At 39.9% G+C, this 24,944-nt stretch overlaps 1 protein-coding gene across 2 annotated transcripts; it reads right to left on the bottom strand.

Moving 5' to 3' along the window:
- Positions 1-1,209: 1,209 nt before the first annotated feature.
- Positions 1,210-21,400, bottom strand: LOC117423651 (activity-dependent neuroprotector homeobox protein-like). Of its 2 annotated transcripts, none has more exons than XM_058991170.1 (5): positions 21,317-21,400; positions 20,628-20,967; positions 6,549-6,665; positions 5,794-5,886; positions 1,210-5,666 (listed from the first exon to the last, which is right to left on the bottom strand). In XM_058991170.1, the coding sequence occupies exons 3-5, from the start codon at positions 6,654-6,656 to the stop codon at positions 2,259-2,261; spliced, it is 3,609 nt and encodes a 1,202-aa protein (XP_058847153.1). In that variant the 5' UTR covers positions 6,657-6,665; positions 20,628-20,967; positions 21,317-21,400; the 3' UTR covers positions 1,210-2,258. The 2 variants fall into 2 exon arrangements, with proteins under 2 accessions (XP_058847153.1, XP_033895618.3); XM_034039727.3 differs by lacking the exon at positions 21,317-21,400 and adding an exon at positions 21,190-21,310.
- Between the last annotated feature and the right edge of the window lie 3,544 nt (positions 21,401-24,944).

Genomic DNA, 24,944 nt, shown 5'->3' with positions numbered 1-24,944 from the left:
CCAAATGATCACTTAGACCCTTCTCAGGTTCATTTACTATCCGCGAAACCATTTAGATGCTTAAAAGTTATCTGTAAATCAAGTTAAGATATTGAAAATACATTGGTAGATATATTTAAATTGACATCTGCAATGCATTTTACGATCTCTTCACCAAGACTACTATTACAGTTGGGGTTTAACGTACAGCCTGGGTTGATCAATGTGATTTCATTCTTGTCGGAGTCTTTGTGAGGCAGAAGTATGTCAGCGATGTTTGTTACGTTTGAAGTGATTTAAATAATTCATTTTATTCAAATGTATTTTTAATTGCGGGATGGATGTACACAATGTAGTGCAACACATTGAAAATGCACATCGGTCCCTAAAATGTGCATATTCTGCTAGGAAAATAAGCGTATACTGCATGTTCTTAATGTCGATTAGGTATAGTAAATCAGGTTTGCTGAAATTCTAGGTCTCCAATGGTTTGTATGGAATATAAGCCCTTCCCCTATAGCAGTTATCCACATATGCGGTTCTAAGAAAGGATATGAATTCCAGATCTATTAATATATCTCACTCAAAGAGCTTCTGGGATTTCAGTGCCTCGTTTCTAATGGTAGAACACGGCTGTGTTTTGTTTTCAGAAAACAATTTGACGTTTCCATTTTATTTTGCTCTAGTTTCCATATTGTATTGCGATCCAATGCAAAAACTAGAGCAGCCAGCAGCATGATGGGTATTCGTTGTGCTTTAATGTTGTCATTTACATCAGAGTAAAATATGATGGAAAACAAGTGCTTGTGCGTGAGTGGTTATGCATAGCAACAAAAATATATACAAAAAATATAGTATACAGTATGCCAATAACAGGAAAGAAAGTTTAGAATAGCATATGTGGTCTGTGAAATTCTGTGTGGTAAACCAGTAAAGAAAATGTCACATCTGTGGTAGTCTAGTGGATTTTGGTGAAAATTGAGCTATGACAAGGGCGAGTGTTCATGACACTAACAAACATAGAGGCATCAGAAAGGACTGTGAGAATTGGCAGGTAAGTAGCACTATTACAAGAGGGTGACCCATCTTACGGCTACAACTATCTGTTCATTAAAATCAAGTTCAAATCAGTTCCTCGCATACTTTTGGTAAAACAGAAGGACAGCCATGCTTGCCTTTTCATTTATTACCCGTGTTTAAAAAAAATCAAGTAAACGGATCACAACAAAGCACGATACAGCACTTTTATTGTTCAGAAATGAAAAATACAAAAGGGAAATAAAGACCACAAATTAAACATACATACAGTGAGTCATATATTAGAGGATATAATGTTAACACCAAACGGTGTTATCTTCGAAAGTAAAACTATTAAAAAAAGAAACACCATGGGGCTGCTCCATTCAACACGGTATACTACAAAGTACAGCTCTATGGAATACTAAGCTTAGTAAAACTGTGATTTGAGCTAGATCGATCTGAGAAAACATAGTCCTTATAACTTTACAGTCAATAGTAATGGCTGACTCAGAACAGGAAACCAGGTCCTGTATTTTGAAATGGCCAGGGAGCATACATGTTCCTTAAATTAAGTGCCTGCAAAATACTATGATTTTCAAAACCTCGATACTCACTACAGCACTTTATAGCCATATGGTAAGTGAACTAAATGCAGAATTATTACACAGCATGTGCACAAGAAAAAAATAGCAAATATATAACGAGTACACAGTAGCAATATGATCCGCTTCCACTGTATAGTTCTAAAAGACTGTACAAATATACATTGTTACTATTTTTTGAATGAATATATGAAAAACAAAAAGTTGAAGGATATTTTTTTATACTGTTTTTTTGTGCAAAATCCAATATTTACTCCTTTAATCAGCCACTTAAACCATTGCCCTAACTATTGAATGCAAATGATAACATTTCGATAAAGTAAATAGCGGAATACACAAGATTTACAAGGTAAAGTAAAACAAAGGCGAAATTATTTAAACTTTCTAAATATTTCTTTTTTTTTTATATGGTCGCTGTAGACCACCAGCTTTGTCTTTCTCTTCATGTTACTTCATCTCAACCATTTTTTTTTATTTTTTATTTTTTTTAAATATATACTGCCAATGTGGATACAAAATTCATTAGAATATGATGCCGCTAAATTGGCCTTTGTAATTAGCTTGTGGTGAAAAGTGGTACCCCACTTAGCAAGGTAGGGTGGACCTGTTTACTTCACAACTACTTAGATGCTGCTGTATTTTATACAGTTATTTACATTACGCTTGCTGACTGCTCAGTCCAACACCAGACAATAAGCTGTGTACTGGTTCTGATGAGTTCTCTGACATGCTGTCGTTAGATTGTTCCAGCATTCTGTCTAGTCTCTCATCTCCTTCGCTGTCTGCTGTGCTGTTCTGCCACTCAAGAGCAAGATTGGATAAGCTTTCTTCGTTTTTCGGTGAGGTGATTTTCCATTCCGGTACCGATGCAGGCTCTTTGGACCAGTATTTCTCCTCCTTCTCAGAATTGTTCTTGCTTTCCCCCTCTCTGAAGTCATTCTTTAGGGAAGCAGTTCTTTCTTCTGCTGATAGTTTACTGTCCTCGCTTTGGGATGTATCTTCGTTCCACGGCTCAACCTTTCTTTCCTCCATGGCACCGTCCTCCAAGTCCGAAGTGTTCGGAGATCCAGGTCCACTGTCTGAATTGGAGACTCCATCCTCCTCCAATCCACAAGCATCTTCCATGACTGGCAGATCCTCCTCGGATACATAGCTGTCCTTCATCTCTGATTCTTCTATTGCACAAACATCTTTAATGTCCAATTCCTCTCCGTCCATTTCACAACCGTCTTCCTCCTCCTCCTCCTCCTCCTCCAGTCCACCTCCATATTTCATTTCTGATTGTTCTTGCTCCTCGACTGGCTCATCTTTCATTCCTGTTTCTCCACCCTCCTCCATGTCGCACTCTCCTTTCAGCTTGGTCTGTTCCACTTCTAAAATGTCTTGCATTTCTGTCTTCTCCAATTTGCAACCATCTTTCATTTCTGATTGTTCTTTCACCCGAGATCGTTCCTCCTCCGATCCGCTACCTGATCCCTCGTCCATAGATTCACAGCTAGCATCTTTTTTCTTTGAGTTGCCTTCCTCTTCCTTGGAAATACTGGTTGAGATAGTTTCCTCCTTAATCTTCAGGATACCTTCTCCCAAGCTGGTTTGCGTGGAAATCGGTCTTACAGAGTCTATTGAGGGTTTAGAGGTCTGCTTCAAAGCAGTGCTCTCTTCCAGACGTCGGTTGATTGAATCAGCAGACCTTGCGGTATTGGTTTTAGACGTCCTGCTTTCATCGTCATCCTTGCATTCAAAAAACCATTCCGGCTTGAAATCCAGGTCATGTTTAAGTTTATTAACTTCCCTCATATTGAACCCTAGGAGCGCGGAGGGTTTGTACCTCTCACAATCTCGGATGCACTTCTTTCTCTTTGCGCTGAAATGCGTTGAAATATCAGACTTCCATAACCACAAACTAGCTGCCAGCTTTTCAATTTCCCTCCTGGAGGGGTAAGGTTTCTTGTTGAAGTACGACGTAAGAAATGTCTTTCTAGCCTCATACGAATCATCTTCGTGGCCCTGGGGATCCAATGCTAGGACTACCGGCTCTTCGGGTTTCTCTATAAAAGTAGAGGGAAAACGATCACCATCCATTCTTCTTCTTTTTGACAGCCCTGGGTCTAAATACTCCAGTTCTCTTTTCAGAGAACCTGTTCCCTGTGACTGGTTTGCTCTTGGTGGTGCACTGCTTTTCTCTTGACCGTTCTGTGTCTTCCCTACACCTCTGCAGTGAACAAGGTGCAAAGTTATAGTGGATGCGGTCATGTTGCTTGTATACACACCCAGGCAGTGGATGCATTTGTAAGTAAGCTTTTTTTCCACCGGGTGAACTGTCTGAATGACCTGGTGTCTCTCCCTCAAGTGATGAGCTAGAGCATCAGATATTGGCCCTTTCAAAATGGAGAAGCACAAAGGACAAAGGGTTTTACCCACATCTTTTTTGTACGGTACTGCTGTCTGAGGTGCACTTTTCACTGTCTGAGCTTCAGTGCTCTCTGTCACTTTCGGTGTAGCTTTTGGTGGAATGGATACATTACTACTCTGTGCATGGAAAGCAACTGATTCCTCTGGGGCGTCGCGCATGTTGTAAGTGGTCACAATTAGCTGGATATTTTTGGGATTACCCTGTTGCAGCGTCAGATCAAAGGTCAGAGGTGAATCTGTTCGGGGTCCCATGACTTCGTCGGGATGAACCATTCGCATGTGTGCAACCATCTTCTCCACGTCGTTGAAAGAGGCACGGCAATGCGGGCACGACAGGCCATGAATAAGCATGTGATTGAGTAGCGTGTCGCTGGGCAAGTAGCGATTGCAGTAAAGACACTTGCTTGTGAAATTATGGATCTTCATTATGTAGTTAGCCACTGCTGGCACCTTCTCAGCTTTGTGTTCCTTTTCAAAATGCGCACTGTAAACATTCTCTGGAAACAGCTCGTTGCAAATCGTACAGATCTTCCACTTTTGAGTATACGACGTACCAGCGTTTGTAGAATTTACAGTCTTTGTGGCAGACGCCACAGTGTTTGTGGATTGAGCTCTTGACTGTAACTGCGTCGACTTCATTGATGAAGATCCTACGTTAGCACTGGATGCATTTCCAGACTGGAAACTGAATCTTGATGGAGTCTGACTCCGGGACTCTGACATTCCTGCACTGGAATTCCGAACGTTTCCCCCTGGAAGCTGCTGCTTTACAGTATGAGACTGCTGTGGAATAGACACCTGTGCATTGCCCGGCATTGGGATTCTCATTTGCTGTCCAAGAGAATAACCTTGTGTCATGGTTTTCATTCCATAGGCGTTCTGCTTTATATGAACAGTGGATATCATTCCTGCAGAATTTAGTCCGGGTTTTGGTATAGCTAGCCGGCTCATCATTTGCTGTGAAAGGGATCTAACATTACCTGGAATTACAGTTTTCTGAGGCATACCTAAAAGATTCTTATCTTGGGGTTTTGGAGCCAGCAACATCAAAGGCTTTGACCTTGGGACTACCACATTGGTGTGCCCTATCATGGCAGTTACCTGGTAGCCTATGCGTTCATGGTCTTCAATAACATGCTGTACTAAAGCCTCATAAGACTTTGGCATGAACAAGCATCTTTTACAATGTAGGTTTCCGTCCTCACGCGCACTGGCACCATGAGAAACAGCACCGTTCAAGGATTTTTCACCTGTCTTGACAACATAAGGCGAGGCCACATGCTGAAAGTGCTCCCTATAAATGTGCTTTCGGACGACATTGTACAGAGGGTCTCGGTATGTGCATTTCTTACAATAGTACACAGCCTGTTCTACACTATCAGCCTGCTTAGATTTAAGGGTACCGTCAAGTTTAGCTCCATCTTTCAATGCATTAGGACCTCTAAGCAGGTTGTTTGTTTGCGGAACGTGAAACAGTTTGATGTGCGTTTCCAATGTCTTTTTATTTCCATTATAGGTGCAGTAAGGGCAGTTCAGCAAGATCCGGCTTTCAAAGCTTTCACTGTGGACGTTGCGGAAATGGCTCTTGTAGGCAGAGAAGAACTTGGAAGAAAAGGGGCAGCCGGTGCAGCAGAATGGTTTTGATCGGTACTCCTGAAACAAACAAAACAAAAACACTATTTAGTACAGTGGAATGGCTTACAGGAAGTGCCCAAGACTGGGGAATCACACTTCCTATACTACTGAGCCACCCGGACAGAAAAAGGCACAAAAAACCAACCTGGAATTTTGTTAAAGAAGGATCCCAGCATCCGACATCCTCCCATGAGGTATTCTTCACATAAAAATCATTCGGCTCAAATTCTTTGAAGTCCTGTAAAGAAAGATTTTAAAAGTAATTATGGGGTTATTACATTAGTTCTAATTGCTATACATCCCATATGTTTTCTCTTTCATGTCTGGTGCTTAATGAATGATGGCTCCACTCAATTGCACTATGCACCAAAAACAAATAAACTATTTCTAATCAATCCCAACAGATAAATAAATCTCTTTTCTTTATTACCTTTCTATAGACTTTGGATTCACGTATGACTAATAGCAAAATGTCTTTAATGGTGTGTATGTACATACTTGTGATGGGATACAATCTGATTTTGCAATGCACAACAGTGAAGAAACCAGGTCTACTGCTTATAATGCTGTTCTGGATTCTTCTCTGCTTTTCGCAAACCGTTTTCTCCTCATGCCCTAAATGCTTATTAAAATCCACAGGCCCAGATAATTATAGCTGTGAATATAAAATCAATAAAATAGCTTAATAGCCACCAATTTAATGAAAAGCAAAAAAAACACAACAACAGTACATTCATTTAGTAAATGTCATCTATGCAGGTATCAAATTCTTGGTTATAAAATCCTCCATGCAGTTTCCCTGTGTGATCACCAGGGCCAAATACATATCTGGATCCCGTTGGGATGAGGTATGGGCTTATGGTCCAGATTCTACTCTCTAAGCAGCTTTGATCAGCTCACCTCTAGATGATCTTTACAGTATTCCAAGCCGATATCACTCAGAACTTTTTTCACGGTTTTCCGGGCCTTCCTTAAACTGCCAACATTGTTGACAGGGAGCTGAAACATCTTCTCTGACTGAAAAACAAAGTGAAATACAATGATTACCCGATGATGAAAACTACCACAAAACAAGCAACACAGCCACAGATTGGATGTCACTCCCAAGGTACAAACCAGGGCAGTCTACCAGGGCAAGTTCAGTACTGTACAGATGTGTTTAAACATTCTCGTCATTGATTACAAGAATATATTTTTTGCATGTACATGAAGATTACTAGGATATATTTTTTCCAATAGAGCATTCTTTTTCCATATGTCAACTCTCATTAATAATGAATTTCAAGGGACATAATGTGTGTGAGAGACACATGAATGAACATTTGTACAAAACACATACATGCATACTGTAACTTTACATGTAACACACTGTAGAGGAAAATACGTTTCAGACACAGCTTCACGTACAGTGCCCTGTCAGAGAGTAGGAACTGGTCATCCCTATAGCATGTCCAACACAAAAATATAAATTTGCCAAAAAGCACATGTGTTTGGTAAAGAATGCTTTAAAATTACACTCAAAACTACATAATCATTCACTATGAATTATTATACAGTGCTCCGTCGCTAGAACGCAGGTCTCGGGGGACACACAATATGAGCGTTATAAATGGGGGAGGGTGCCGCAGGACACAACACACATCTGACAAATACAAAAGAAAATAACTCCCTCTCTATAATGCACATATGGTGAAGCAAAAACGTACCTTCTGTGAATTAACAATGCACAAAGCACCATGTAAATCAACGCTATATATATATATTTTTTTTTACAAAAAAAAAAAAAGGTAACATTCCCACTCGTGGATCATTTTAATTAGGAGTTTTTAAACTATAAATAGTCTGGCTAAACGGCAGTCGGGAGTTCAGTTCAAAGCGACAGACAAGCAAAACAAGTGCGAGAAGGAGAGCGGGTCGGGCGAGGGGGAAGAGGGAATGGGCTCGCCCCAGGTTCGGCTGCCGGAGTGGGGCTGAAGCGTCTCGTCTCCCAGAGAAAGCCGCAGCTCCTCTCGCATCAAAAAAGTAAATACATTAGGAAAGATAACCACGTAATAGGACTCACAGCAGAAGTAGCATATAGACCTACTGAAAAAATGAATTCAGGAGCTTAATTACCAAAACACTTCATACATAACTAGGAGGGGTGTATTTTGAGACCCCTTGATAGTTAAAAAAAAAAAAAAAAATAATCACACACACTCAGATTGTACTGATTAAGGTTTCATATTTATGTAGCTATAATAAAAATCCATTATCATTAACCGCTTACTCCTTTACAGGGTTGTGGTGAGCCGGAGCCTAACCCAGCATACACAGGGCGCAAGGCGAGACTACACCCCGGACGGGATGCCAGTCCATCGCAGGGCACCACACACACACTCACACAGAGGGCAATTTAGAGTAATCAATCTACCTAGACAGAATGTCTTTGGACTGTGGGAGGAAACCGGAGTACCTGGAGAAAACCCACGCGAACACGGGGAGAACATGCAAACTCCACACAGACAGTACCCTAGGCCGGATTCGAACCTAGGACCCTGGTGCTGTGAGGCAGCAGCGCTAACCACTACGCCACCATGCCACCCTATAACAAAAATGTCAATCATAATAATAATTATAATAAAAATAATAATAAGGCAGTCTTTGTACACAAGAAAAACTTTAATATGCATTAGTAGATGCATTTACGCATTGATGCAGGTGACGTGTATTATGTAGAGCACAAAATTGATGATTGGTCAGTTGCAATGTCTTTGCACACTGCCCGCCTTCTGAAAGCCATTTACTTTATGTAGAAAGACAGCAGCGCATGATTGACATTATTTAAAACATGTTGCCAAACCCATGTTTATCGTTTCAAACCAAATCTTCTTAAGTTTTTGGGGTGTTTTTTCGGTTATCTGTTAAAATCAAAACCTTCAAGCCCTAGGTATAACACACTAGCTGATGCGAGGGAATAACATCGCAAAATATTAAGCGTGTTAAAACTTTGCGAGCCGACTTAAAATCGGTCGGCTGATCCTGTAAAATCACATTGTAAAGACGAACACACTGCCCGTCGCGACTGAAAAATTGTGTCGCTGTTGATCGCATCAGGCAGTGTGTCCTGGGCATTATTATAAATCCTGTTTTAATGAAAAAAAAAAAAAAGACAATACCGTTATCTACATCTTTACAATTTGTCAATTACACTGCAGTTCTCAAATCTCATGACATGCTGAACAGATTACTGTCTGGCAACACTAGCAATTATTGATAAATCATTTACACTTCATTATATTCAGATGGCTCCTATACGTTTGTTAAGCTGCAATGCTATACTGTACCATGACACTTGAGTCTAGCCTTGTATGCAACGCGAATTGCCATGTTCTCATTTTATATTACTGTGCCCGACATACTGTATAACTATCATTTCCCATCACAATCCTATCAGTCATCAAAATGACAAAGGATGCCTCCAATCAGTGTGCATCCACTAATACACCGGCTCTTCAAATCCCCCATCAAACACTCAAAATGCACTCCCCCTGACAGGGGGTCTCACCTTGAGGGGTGTTCCAATAGGCACTTGATGTCAGATCAAAAGCTGGGGGGGGGGGGGGGGGACAAAAAAAAAAAAAAAGAACAAAGCACATCATAGCAAAGCCACATCATTACCTCTTCCTACACGCCAAGTGTGAAAAAACACTGATTAATACATTCCGTGTTCTCAACACTGGAAAAGACTTCTAACCTTTACAAAACAAATATCTTATTAGGGTAGGCCGGTGGTAAGCAGGATAGCTGAATGGCCAAACTCTTCGGGGCAAAGGCTGCAAACCTACCGGGGGAGGATGGTGAGAAAGCCTGTGTGAGCATTATTGTGGGTTGTGAAGAGCATATCTTAGACACAGCACTGTTTTAAAAGAAACGTTTCCTTCTTTCTTTGTTTATTAGAAAAATGTAAAATATGTAATTTAACAAAAGCAGTATGTGTAGAACACACGCACACACACACACACACACTCGCGGTCGAACTGGGTAATGCAGCACACGCGAGTTACGGATGTGCTTTTTGGTACATTTTTATGAACGTTTAAATGCTATGCAGGTGTCAGAGTTTAAACCATATCCACACACACACACTTTTTATTTTACATTCTGATGTACATTGACAGCTCTGGTTAGTATTTTCTAAGCAAAGAAACCCTAAATAAGCAAACAACATTTTAACATCGCAAAGACTTAACTACAAAGTTTCAAAAAAACAAAACAAAAAAAAACACGTACACACCAAAGTATATATTGAAATTAGGGCTGTCAGTGAATACTGAACCTTTTTTTTCACATTATATATTCAAAAGAACAAAACAAAACCAATAATTAAAAAAAAATAACAGCTTACAATGTTACAAAATCTATCAAATGCACATATCTGGATTATATATAATTAATATATTAACTCTACTGTTCAGGGATCAGTGCCACAAACGGGAAATAAATGTATCTTTTTTAAAAACAAATAATTTGTGTAAAAGTGTACTGGTAAATTAAAGCCTATACATCATTTATTTAAACTTATGCGTTCTCTGAATTAATATTGAAAACAAAACAAAACAAAACAAAAACAAAAACCTTCCTTTTAAAATCGTGTTATACGTATTCACAGGGATGTAAGGGCTAAATAAATGTCAGTCATCATCTACAGTGTTCTGTTTATTATGGAGGTTTGCTTTTTACTGTCATCAGTAACTCCATACACAGTAATGTCTTCATTTCAAATGAAGAAGCAGTGAACTTGTGTTTTTGTGGTACGTCAATTTTGTTTGGCATAATTGAGAACACGGTTTTCTCGTCCGGTTCCTCAAAATACTTCCAAACGTGGCTTTGTTTAGAGATGCCATTTTATTAAAAATAGATAACAAACATCAGAAAAAACGCTTGTCATTAACTTCCTTACCCCAGTGGACTGGATACTAGTGTTTTAAATCGAACCCTGACGTTGACATCGATTATCGTGCAAATTCTAACAACGATTATCGATCATTAGAGTTAAAATGCTTAAAAAAAAAACAAAAAAAAAACACTTGCCTCACAGTAACAGTTTAAAGGAACAGCAAGTCCTCTTTTTATAGAGCATGGTATAAAAAACGTGTTTAATAAATACACTGGCATTTAAATATAGCACTCTCCAATTTTCATATTCCTGCTGTCACTAGCATTTACCCTGTTTTGTGTAAAATGTGACAAATTTCCAGTGTAAACATAATGGTAAATTAAGAAAAAAAAAAATCCACGGACAACACAAAAAAAAAAGGTTTGAAAACTACATTAACATTATGGCCTATTCACATGGAAATAATTCAATCTTTTTTTTTTTTTAATTTGCTGTTGATTCCAATTTATGGATTATGTGGCCCAGCCTCTGCTAGTGAAAGCAGCAGTCCCTTCCAGTGTGCTGCGGCTGCAGAGATGCAGTTCACTTTTTGCCGTCATATGTTAATCTAAACTTTACATGACTTTGCATAGCTACTTAGACTTGCATTATCTTCAGTTAATACAACTGTATCGTCATTTTTCCAAACAGTACATTAGAGGTAGCCTACCCTTTCCTGCAACAGAACTTTCGACAGCGACAACTCTGGTTGATCATTTTATTTTGTGTCTCCATACTTTAATATGTAGAATATCTCTTTCATACATGTACAGGCCTAATCAATCTACATACCACATCGCAACCAAAAATGCGTCACATACTGGAGTGCTCAGAGAAGCGTTTCGCCCACGTGGAGTCACTTATGCAGTACATTTCTAAGGCCCTACTTATTTCACGACCGTGACATTCATTCTTCACCGTGAAAATTGTCTATTTGGTGTACTTTTACCCTGTACTTAAACCCAATTAATTTATGTGTATCAGTCCAGGTTCACATGATGAGAGGCTTAACTTCAGGCGATCATAGTTCCGGCTAGGAGTACCGCATACACACACTGAATACATCATTGGAAAGCCGCGAACCAGGTAGGTGGCTTCTACGGTGCCAGAGTAATCCGTAAGCCACCCTAAACGCTTATCCGCCATGATCAAGCACTTCAGCAATGTTCGTTTATTATTGAACAGAGAAGATTAGTTCAGAGACTATAGATCCTACCAAAGTTTTCGTACGTTGTGTTGTATGTTCTCCGTGCGCTACCATTGCTGGTAGTGTCACGTGAGCTATTCATTGTGTTGATATGTACATAAATCCTGTTTGTCTGCGGGGCGTATCAACTTCAACCTCCGTCTCGATCTCCTGCCTGTCACTCAGCAGCGAATGCACGCATTCACACGGCTACTCCGTCACAAGCATTAATACCCTGTATCTTTCTAAACAAGGGATTTAAAAAAAGCTGAATCTCAAAAATATGTAATTGTTTGAATAAAGTAATTGTTACAGCTGTGCATAATGGTATTTAAAACAGGATTCATTTATCTGACTTTTTACATATCCGCCCTTACTCTGGTCCCACCCCATTTTTTTTAATCTTTTGAATGTATGGTTCATTCGCATGCAATCATTATAGGCCAGGGTTAACATGCCCTTCAGAGATGTGCATCAATCAAGCAGCTAACTAGTGCTGTCCTAACCAGCACTGCTTTATTTTCCTTGATTCAGGATAATATTACAAATCCATAATACAGCCATGAACAGCAAACTGTGGGTGTAGGTCAGATGCCTTGCCATTGTGGTTTCAAAATGCCTGTGATCACAATGGCACATGTACAGGGCTCCAGACAAACATTTTGCTTTGGGAGCCAAGGGCTTCTAGGGCAAATCCAATTGTTGGGTGCCACTTTAGGAGCAACGTGATTGCTACCACATTCAACTGCTTAAAATACAACAACTGGGACTTTATACACCATTGATCCCCGCTGTACAGCAGACACCTGCCTTACAGTATCTGAAGTCAGTTTTGTATTTGCTATATTATTTTTATTTTATGTACCGACTGATTTTCGTCATTTTCGGCCAATTGTGCGCGGCCCCCTGGGAACTCCCGTCCACGGTCGGCAATGGAATAGCCTGGACTTGAACCGGCGACGTCCAGACTACAGGGCGCATCCTGCACTCCACGCAGAGTGCCTTTACTGGATTCGCCACTCGAAAGCCCCCTCGTTTTAATTATTTTTAATTACTATTTTACTTATTTATTGCTTCATAATTGCCTTGGCCCAAAAGTTTTTAGTTGATTTGTGATATTATGTACATTATGGAATCTGGAAGGGATGCATTGGTCTGCAATTCTTGTGAAATGTACTGTATTCCTTCAAATTTAAGACACAGCCCAAATCTCCCACCATCAATTTGAGGAAAAAATAAAACATCAAATAAATATGCATTTACAAAGACACAACCTCAATTATGCATATGGAGTCCGTTTACAGCTGTCTGCTATCACACAAAGCATTACAGTTATGTGCTGCTTCTCATTTCCAAACGTGATTACTCCCAGTTTGTGAACTGTGGTATTGCTTGGCATGTCGAAAAATACGGGGGTCTGATCAGCATTTCCGATCTGTCCAAGCTGTTATTGTTTGTTAGAAACACTGAAATTGTAAAAGCTTCACTTTGAATTCCTCAGGAAGCTAATGACGCTTCTTTCAAAATGTCTGCCTGTATTTCATGGATGACTCAAGATCGGGCAGTAACGTTTTTGTTTGTGTATTCTGGTAGTCACATCTTTTGTTGGTGATTTTAACCCTTTGCGGTCCATTTATTAACTGCGCGTCAGGCACGTCAGGTTTAATTAATTTTCACACGTGCAGTTAATTTTTGACGTGCTGTTTAAAAGTATTTTTTTCCACAGTCAAACGGGTTTAAATGGCCCTGCATATCAACAAAGCACTCACTAGGCATCTCCAGCCCCGCCCCACCATTTCGTTTGCTATAGCGTTCACCTATGTAAGAAATAAATAATAATAATAATAATGATAATAATAATAATAATAATAATAATAATAATAATAATAATAATAATAATAATAATCGTACATACCGATCGATCATCTCCGGATCACTCGTTTTATCACCAAACTCCTCAATAATGCGATCCAACTCATTATTTTATTACTATAACATCTCAAATAATCTCTGCAAATGTCCGTGTTTTCTGTGCGCTGATTCAGTCAGCCAACTTGTTTACTTACGACCGCCCCGTTATCTGATACCTGATATGACTATTCATGAGATACGCCTTTTTTTTTTTTTTTTCCAACTTGTCTCGGCTCCTGTCGCTCCCACTCGGCAATTGAATGGTTTTCTCGGCTTTTTCCGGAGAAAAAACGACTAGACACCCGTTTATTGCGTTGCTATAATGATGTCGGACCCAGTCCGACAAAGGACCTGTGAGGAATAATTGCAATGTCGGACCCAGTCCGACAATGGACCGCAAAGTAATACACGCATCACTACTGTACTTGAATTGAAGACGCAGGCTATTTGAGAAGCAAAAAACAGTTTAAAAAGTGCATTTTAAATTTAAAGGAATACGGTATATGGTTGTTAACACTTCTTAATTTAAAGAAGATTTTATTTGCCATAAATTCTGTTTTATACATACTTTAATGAAGAAGGTTGCTGAACTTGAAATACAAATAGAAATACTAAATAAAAATGAGCAGTTTATTAAATAGTTTTCAGCAAATGAATGCATTTTGGATTCTGAAGGAGAGGCTGCAAATTATTTAGATTTTAACCTTATGAATGTGCTAATATTGTTATTAATTAGTCATTTAGCAGACATTTTTATCCAAAGCGACTTGGATAGAGACTAGGGAGTGAACTATGCATCAGCAACTGCTGCTGCAGAGTCACTTGCAACAGGACCTCGGATTTATGTCTCATCCTAAGGACGGAGCAGAAGGAGCTTAAGTGACTTGCTCAGGTTCACACAGAGCGAGTCAATGGCTGAGCTGGGATTTGAACTGGGAACCTCCTGGTATCAAGCCATTTTCTTTAACCACTGGACTAGTAGACAAACAACCGAATTTCTGAGAGGCCAAAACATGTTAAACAGTTTAGTGGCTGGCTGCACTATCAATTATTTATAATCACTTACGCTTCATTATAGTCAGATGGCTCCTATACGTTTGTTAAGCTGCAATGCTATACTATACCACGCCACTTGAGTCTAGCCTTGTATGTGACGCAAATGGTCCTGTTCCCATGTTATATTACTTTGCCCGGTATACTGTGAACAATCATTTCCCATCACAATCCTATCAGTCATCAAAATGCCAAAGGATGCCTCTAATCAGTGGTTTAATGCACTCATTTTAACACCTAACCTCCTCCAAGGGAAGACCAGAGTCCTTTCGGGGAGTGGGCAGCCAGCCAATTAACCACTCTAACGAGCACCTCGTTTTAATTTTAACATGGAAGAAATGAATCATTTTGTCTCTGAAAACTTCAAGCACCATTTAAATGAACTAACATCATGAACAGTAACATCTGCAAACACATTTAAAACTGTGACAAGTGTAAAGTCCCTTGACTGTCTCCTGGTGTGATTACTTCTCAGCATGCATTCTGTACTCTTGAATAAGCAGGAGCCCAGCTCAAGATGGGAGTTTACAGCCTTTCATGTCTGTGGAGCTCTCATCTTCGACTAATCAAGGAAACTGAGCAGGTTTAACGAGGAAGGCACCCAGGCATCTCTGCAACCAGTAGATGTCCTGTGACACTCGTGAGCAAGGCATTGAGGGAACCCACAGCACTGGAGCCCTGCCTGGATACTCTAGGAGATGCAATCCCCATTTACCCCCCATTGCCCCCCATTTACCTGCCCCCCATTTACCTGGCTTGATTCTGTTTAAGAATTTAATACAGTATAGTTACTGAATAGAAATGGCCTTACACTTGTTGCCAGTAATACAACCTTATTTAGCTTATAAATCTCTGCATAACTTAAACCTTACTATAATATCTATGAATTGTCCACCAAATATGTCCCTGACTTTTGGTGCAAAGGCCTTCAGATGCCATGCCCCTCAAACTCAGTACCTGGTATTAGTGCAAGGATTTCTAGTGTGGTAAGGATTCTGTACCCACAATATTTCACTCAATTTTTTGTGCAAGTCTCACAGTAAAACAGTGACAGGGGCACACTATACTAATGTATCCTGCATTAAATATTACCCCCCTCCGTTATGTAAGGTACAGTGTTTTTCCACCTCAAAATGTACCTGCCATTTTACTGTTGATGCAATATACAGGTCAGTACAGTAGTATGCCTGTCTCCTTGCTTTGTAGGTTTTCCAAGTTGGCATACCCTACAATATACCAAATCAGTTCAGAACGGGCACATCCGCTGATAATCCCAACGTCATAAAAGGCTAAGTACTGAAAAAAACCCTCCACACAGCTCCACTGAATCAAACTGACACCTGACCTGTAGGCCTCCTGTGAGACGATATCACAGACTAGTACTTTCAAATCGATGTATATCATTTTTAAATAATAATAAAACACTTGTACCAGATCATATCCAGATACTTTACCAGCATTTTGATTTGATATTTATCTACACTTGTTCGTGTTTTTCTTTTTTTAAATACTGATAGAGTAATCGTCATTTTTCCTTCACTGGTCCCTTTTGCAGCACCAGCATTTTACTGATTCACACTGTTGAGTGGCACTACAGTAATGCCGAAACAAATTACACCCTGTGTCAACAAAATTGACTTTATAAAGGTATGCTGAAAAACACTTCTTGCATAATTGGTATAAACTTGGGGGCTGGTTGTGTGTAGCACACCATCTCTCCTCACTAATACTACCACACCTTGACACGGTCTCAGACATTTATTCACCTGGGACTCAGTGTAAAATCCCTTGTGATGGTCCTGTCGGGCTACTTGTATGATGCGTAATCAGGCAAGTTGATCATTACATACCTCTATTATGATATATCATGGGAAGAAAGTTTAACGATTCATCGACACACAATGAATCGTGAATCGATACAACCCTACAGACGTGATCCATCAAGCCCGGCCCACTGTGCTCTGTACAGCTTAGTCATAACGGCCCTCAGGCCCCTCACAGCACTGAACTCTTTACTGAAGGTGGGTGTGGATATTTAGACTGATAGTGCTGCTGGGGAGTGCTTTGGGCAAGTGATAAAACAAAAATAATTCCCAAAAAGCATCTAAACGTGCAAAAACAAACGGCATGCCATCTGCTGAGGTTTATAATTGGTCCAAAGAAGGAACTAAAAACAGCACAGGCTTTAACCTTTTAAGTCGGAACTCTTGCTGGCCAGTTCAATTATACAGCATCGTCATGTCTTGTGATTCCACATCATCCAGCCCTGAACGCCGTCACATGTCTATTGCTATTGCAGTGCTGGAGAGGAAAAAGCACAGCTTTGTTGCAAATGATCTGTCCTATTTAATTCCACAACTGCTGTGGATGAGAATTTTTCGCTCGTCAGCCTAGTTGCCAGTTTTCTAAATATCGAACTTTAAATTCAAAACTATTACTGAAGAAAATAAATAAAATATGCCATTAAAACACATCCTGTGTCTAAAGGTTGCCTTGCTTAATCTTGATCCGCAAGACGCAGTCCCGCTTAAAACCACTAGTAGTGCAATTCATTTTTGATGAGTATTGTAAAGTGCGAGCTCATCTTTTATGCAGTGTGCTTGAGTCTTGTCAGGTTTGCTTTGGCACTGCAGCTTTAAGTTTACTATTTGCATTACCAGCTTCTACCATTTACAGCAAAACAGGCAGTTTTTATTTAGCATGCAAGCATGCTGTGAATAACTAAAACAAAATATTCCACACCTTATTGTGTTACATGAATCTATTTTTTGAAGATGCTTTAGTGAACATGTTTAAGTTATGTGGTTGTTTTGAGTTCATTTAAAAATTGGCTGCATGTAAAGCTAGTTTAAAATACAACAACTTGCTAAGGCACAATAGTGATACTTAAACTGTAACTTAATGTTTGTACACACTTGTTTGTTACCTCATTCTGCTGAATGGTTAATCTATGCAGCTGATGACTGCAATTAACTCAGCATGTTTATATTTGAGATATTTTTCCTATAGGTGACCGTACCTGTAATTGTGTCCAGTTGTAATATGGGGAATAGCATGCTGCAGCTCCCATGCTCAGCGTTAGTAAGTGAAGTCCTGACCACCTCTGGACTTCCAGGCATTTGTGTTCGGTCAGATTGTTACCATCCTTCTCACACTTCAGTTTAAAGTGATGTGGGCTTTTTTCCCCCCTTTACAGACCAACATCATTGCACAGCCATAAATATTGACAGATCTTTTTAAAAGGGAGTGGCAGCATTTGTTGCATTACAGGCAACAATGGTGCCTAACCCCAGAAAAAACACTTGGCAAAAAAGGTTTGTCGGTTTTATGTTGCAGTGTGGCGCCCCGCCCATAGGGCTGCACTTGCCATAGATACAGTATTATATCAATGCATATTAAACAAAGTATTTAAGCAACATACTGTACCTACCTGCAAACCAGACTGCAGGTGGCGGGTCCATTAAAAACGTCGGACCTATCCTACCTCCAGAGTACGGAACATCTTTAATATCAAATGCCCATCCATGCGCATCAAAATCAAAATCCCAAGGCTTCAATAACTCAGTCAATCCCAGACCAATACCTTGTAGGCTGTGGGTTGAGAATGTCCAATTAAGTCTCTGGACACCAAGTGAGGAATAAATGGGTTAACATAACATATATAATATAATATCTATTTTTATATAATGCCTTTCATAGTGGACCACCACCATAAAGCACTTTACAGAGGTAGGCTGTGAACTGTGTATTATATGCAGTCAATTATAATAGGACATTGATTTAACATCTCATCCGCAGGATGGAGCACAAGGAGGTTAAGTGACTTGCTCAGGGTCACACAGTGAGTCAGTCAGTGGCTGAGGTGGGATTTGAACCGGTGATCTTCTGGTTACAAGGCCTGGACTTTAACCACTGGACCACACTGCCTCCTAATGAATGGTATTGCTAAACTCCACACTTACTACAAAGGGCTGGAGCACTACCAGTATGATAAAACAAGGTATGCTGGCAACACAGTTACAGTTCCATGTGGAAAAGCCTCATGCCTTTAACAGCATGTTTAAAAACTTTTCCTAATAAGACCATGTAAATTCAGACCAGTGGTTCCCAGAATCCAAGCCTTTCTTGCCCAAAGGCCAGAACTCGTGCAAAAACCATGTGGAATACCTTCAAATCACCCTCAGGAATGTCCATACCAAGTTTCATTTCACAATCGGAAGAGCTTTCTCAGATCACTGCAGCTAAAACTTTGGTTGGCTTGCATATGGTCAAGGTTAACCACTAATGATATTTAATGGATGCCAAAAATACAGAGGCATGAGGCATTTTATCCTATACTATAAAAGCAATCTGGGCTTAATAGTACTGTTGCAGTGCAAGAATGATCTGCTATACTTTTTTGTCTCACTTGCCTGCATTTCAAAAAGCGCTCTGTGATATCCACCTGTCTGTCAAGTCATAAAGTTTCTACATGATGACCTGGATGTCATGATAGTAGCTGAACCTGGGCATGCATTTTTTCCAGCTGCAGCTTACACTGCAAGTCTGTGTGTGCCAAATTGCACTGTAGGTCTGGGTTCCTCCAGTATTAATTCTAGAGGGCGCTGGCGAGCTGCAGCACAGCGTTGCCATTATGTAAGCCTCCACAGACTGCCTTCGCAGCCTCTCCCTCCCTTTGCTATAGAAATGGCGCCTCCTATTGAGTCGAGCATAAAGCCTGATTCTATGGTATAAACTGCAGTCAATTCTGGGTGGGGGCTGGGGTTCGTGCAGGCATCACGCTATAACACAGCCAAGCACGGCGTATACAGAAAGTACTGGAACCCCACTAGTTCTAGATTCATTGAAGAGTCCACTGTTAGTCTGACTCGTAGATGACATGAAAACTTTGTAAACAGAAATTACGTGCACTGGAGTAAATGAGCCAGCTGGCTGTGTCACATTGACGGGGCGGCAAAGCAGCGGCAAGGCTGTGATCATTGCTGACACTAAACTGTGCAAGAGCATATGGGTTTCCTAAATGAAAACAGGGATGTAAGGGATGGAATCTATATATTAAACTTCAACCCCGCCATTTTCTTAAAAACGTCATCATCGTAGAAAAAATGGCTAATTAACAATTCACGGATTACTTCAATCGTGGGACTGTCACAGCATCAAATGTAGGTGATAAAGATGTAACTACTAGTATGGGAGGTATACTTTAATACGGACTGGGTTTGCAAGTGTGACAGCCCTAACAGTAATGACACAAATACCACAGATACAGTCAGCAGCAGAACATGGCTAAATTATAACAAATGTATGGGTCTGTGCAACTCACACAGGACAAAGATTATGCCGATTGAAAAACATCTGCACATAAACCCAAAGCTTCCGATCAATACAAATGCACAGAATATCACCCAACAACTATTATGTCCAACTATAAACACAACAGTATATGCACTGAAATCGACAGTCAAAACAAAAAGGTTGCACGTTTGATAATGTAACATGTCAAAAATTGTACTGAGTTCAGTAAAACAAACAAACAAACAAACAAAAACACAACTTCATCAATATACCCTGTGTAGCTGGCTAATCCCTCCCACCGACCGGCTTGTCTGAGATGTGCGTTGCACTGCCCCAGTGCATACAACAAAAGAACTTTGCTTTTCCAGAAAATAAGACAAAACACAAACTCACCAAGCTAGGGGCCAGTGGGAATCTGGGCATACACTGTGGTAAAAGGACGCACAGATTACCAGCACCGCGGCCAGGCTATGGGACGCGGTTCTTATTTTTTTACGTCTGGGTTCGACTCGCCACTCCAGAGCATGATTAAAAAAAATGAAAATAACGCATACAAGACTGCAACTGATATCCGTCAACCCTGCATCTTAGTACGCGTTACGGAGGGGGAATTTACCTGCTCAGGACGCTGTGGAGGCAAGTGTAACCGAGATGCAGTAGACAAAGGGCGGCCTCTCACTCACTCTCTCCTTCCTTCCTTCCTTCCTTCTTTTCTTTCTTCCCTCTCTCTCCTTCTCCTCTTCCTCCTCCTCCTCCTCCTCACCGAAAGCCCGAGTAACCGCCTTTCCGTGCCAGGGAAACACACCGAGCCGAAAGAGGGAGCTCGCCGGAGTTCAGTAAGACAGCGCTGAAAAGCCTCCGCTCAGACACCAGACGAGAGCTCTCGCTGGCTCTGCTTCTCGCTCTCTCTTTCGCTGCTGGGGCTGTTGTGCTACAGTAACTCATCTAGATAACCCCTAGATTCGGAAGGAAAATAAAGAAATGTTATTATATTTTTTTTTACCCAGACAATACACCCCAGCCTAAGCCTACACTGGCCAAAATGGCGTCTGAGAAAGAGCGGAAGTGACATATGTATTTGATTAGCATAAGGGAGCTTCATTGTCCAACGGAGTACAACTTGGATGCCCTAACCTTGTCCCGTTAGTTACCTGTATTCAGCAGTAATACATACTCACCCAAACACCGTGAAATACAGATCTCACTCAAGACATACAAGATGACAGGTTACTATATAAACCCAGAATATACACTCGCGATACTGGAAGGAGGGGGGTTGGGGGTAGTAAAGAAATGACACGCTACCGCATTTCCAGTAGGGGGCGTCGTGCGGTAGATTGTGATTACACCAGAACGCATGCGTTGAGATTGCTGCTGGCGCCTTCCTCTTGCCAATGATCGGCTGTGTACTGTGCCTAACAACGTTCCAGCACTGGGGGTAAGGTGGCGTTGTGCTATATAAGTACTGGGTGTAGCAGAACGACTTTTCCCGGCCACGTGATTTGCACTATTAAAAGTTCCCCAACACCTTGCCATGTGCTTGTCATTGGGAACCGTGAAGGCACGGTTACATTTCACTGTTCTTCATTAATTTAATGGCTGAAAAGTTCTCATGGAGCAGTATTAGGCCAGTGGCTTGCGGCCTGTTGCAAAGATATGGTGTTTTAGCATTAACCCTTGAATGTGTCTTCTACATTGTTGTATTTAATCTGTACTGTACTTCAAATGACAGGCCACGCACATATCAACACACAGTGTACAGATTAGACTTTAGAGTCCTGTTTTTTTGGTTCTAAAATGCATCCCTTGTATTTTCCATTACTGTGATAAAATGCTGAATTCTGTGCATGCATAGATATATATGGACAGTCACGTTACCAGATGCTGTGGCAGTGGTGTCCCGTAGATTTTTGGTACCGGTACCTTATCACATTTTGGTATTTTGCGTGTTTTTAAACAAACTGATTTCATAAATACATGTAGACTCTGAATCCCTTAAGTGACCTATACCAGTATTGTATTTTTGTTTTGCAAAAACAAAAACCAATACAAATATCATTAAAAATTATATTATAGTCCAGTCCTCTTTTCAAGTTGCTGTGGTGTTTAGTTTTTATTTTCAACTCAGATTAAACCAATTTGTCATGCCGCTTCCTGCAATGCATGTATTGTACTGGACTGTGGAAGTAAGAAAATGGTGTTTGCATCCAAGGTTATTGCCCCTCTGAACTTACTAAACAACATAATACTGAAATTATCATTAAGGATACGATTTTGTCACAGAAAAAGTGTGTAAAAACCACATCACAGTCACAGCTAAAAATAGACAATTTCACTGAATGATCACCCTACAAAGAGTTGAACATTTAAAATGTTTATTTATTATTTAACACACGCTCCTAATCCAAAGTAAATAATGTCAGCTTACAGAGTAAGTAACAGGGTTATAAAATATTGCAGGGTTATAAAGTCTGTTTCAAAGCTCTTTTCACAATGGCTGCTGTAGTGCACTGGGGTTTGAGATCTGTCCTCTAAATCACTGCAGGAAAAAGAAAAAGTGCTCAGGATTTTCTGTTCCGTACTACATCATGGCTCATTATTGCTGTGCTAACTGTTTGACAATGTGGGCAATAATCCTTATCAGTGCACTAGAGCAACCATTTTGAAAAGAGCTTTGAAACAGACTTTAAAGTTATAAGTGTAAGTTATCCGGATGTTAACAATGAAAACATATTTACTGTTGAGCTGCTTTTTGCATTAAGTAGCCAAATCAGAAAAACATTCATACCATTTATTTTCATATATTTCATCTGATTTCTCTTCAGGGTATATTATTATTATTATTTATTTCTTAGCAGACACCCTTATCCAGGGTGACTTACAATTGTTGCAAGATAACATATTGTACATATCACTTTGTTTTGTTTGTTTTTTTTGTTAAATACAATTACCCATTTATACAGTTGGGTTTTTACTGGAGCAATCTAGGTAAAGTACCTTGCTCAAGGGTACAGCAGCAGTGTCCCCCACCTGGGATTGAACCCACGACCCTCTGGTCAAGAGTCCAGAGCCCTAACTACTACTCCACACTGTATATGTACTGGAAATAAAGCCTGATTAACCCTGTTTTTAATATCTTAATCCAATTTAACCCCCAAAACTAATAAATGCAACCTGAAAATGTGATAGATCAGCCACAGCTGGATTTTACAGCACTAGGAAACCACTGTGGATTTAACCAATGGACATCCATGACTATTCAGGGATCACCTCCAGGAATAACTGCTTGATTCAAGTCAGGTGGATTCCCTGGTACTGTGAAAGGCATTAAGAAACCCAGGTGTGGCTTATCCTGGCTGGGCATTGGCTGATAAAATGAACCCTTATGTAGGAAAAGGTTGGATATCAAAAAGCCCCCTAAAATATTAATGACAGATATCTGAATATTCCCACAATATGAACTCCAAAGATAGTGTACTAAGCAAAATTCAAGGTACAGTACTACTATTCTATATTTCCAAGTGTGACCATATGACGAAACAAACCCCCCCACACACACATTTTCTGCACAATTTGTTTTGTGCTTTGTAGGGGAGTTATCGCTGACAGCTACCGGGTAGCTTTGGAAGGCAATTAAAAAGGGCAGAAAGAATGCTGGGTTAGTGAAGATTACAAACCATGTGGGGACAATGTGTTCAGTTCTGCTCTACACATTACAAACATGACAGCTTTGATAGATTCCAGCAAAAAACAAGCAGACTAATCCCTGGGCTAAAAAGTATGACGATAGATTTGTTTTCCCTTAACTTAATTACCATAGAATAAAGACTTGATTTAGCGAGACTTGACTAAGGTGACAAAGTTAACCTTAGCCAACATTTTAAGCCACCCACAGAAACCAGGACCAGAGGACAGCTGGAGACTTGGTGGAGAGACTAAAGAAACAGTGTAGGAGACACTTTTTTACACAGAGAGTGGTGAGGGTATGGAATGGGTTGCCAAGCCAAGTTGATGATGCTGAAACATTGGGATCCTGCAAGATCTGACTAGACAAAGTTCCGGGACCTATCTGCTACTCAGAACCAGACTGGCATTCATACACTTTTGTTCTTATGACTATTGTACAGTTTGAAAAATAAGTTTCATTTGGCCAGAATGGCTTCTTAAACAAACAAACAAACAAACAAACAAACAAACAAACAAATAAAACTTTTTTTTCAAGTTGTGTAGTTCATGTTTATTTCTGCATTTACACACATTGAAGGGAAAATCAAATTAAATAGTTTGTTTTGTTTTTAAAATGATTCATTTAATTAGAAAAATGATCAGATTTGTACAAGCTAAAAAATGCCCTAAAAAATGCTAAATTCCTGTCTAATTGAAGAATCTGCAAATCTGTTTCAGCACTCATTTTAGTCAATATTTTACAATTCATTAACACAGTAACAAGAAACAACAATTTTTTGACCTGGTAGCGTACTTGGATTTTCAGACTGAAGTGACAATAATATGCAAACCCAAACAAAAATATTTTAAATGGACCTACATAAGAAAATAAAAGGATATCCCAAGTTCTATTTTTTTTAACATTGGAAAAATATTATGCAATATTTACTAAACTTAGCACATACTTTTTTTTTATATACAAAGCAATCTGCAGCAAAACTACTGTCTGTAGCTCTGGTCTGAACAATACTAACCAGGAGTGTACCATTACTGATTGCATGTGTTTCAGGAGACATATGATCCCTGACAGGAATTATACTGATCAGGAAATATGTGTTCATTTACCAAGTAAAATGAGGTGGTTTCATGTCTGCATTCTAGTGCTAGTAAAACGGTACATTTATGTTAAACAGATTCATTGTTTAAATCCTTTGCGTAAACAATTATTTCTCATTTTTTATCTAGCCTTTACGTGTTTAATAAAAAA

Source organism: Acipenser ruthenus, chromosome 18 (assembly GCF_902713425.1).
Source record: "Acipenser ruthenus chromosome 18, fAciRut3.2 maternal haplotype, whole genome shotgun sequence".
NCBI lineage: Eukaryota > Metazoa > Chordata > Actinopteri > Acipenseriformes > Acipenseridae > Acipenser > Acipenser ruthenus.
This window is presented reverse-complemented; position numbering and strand designations above follow the sequence as displayed.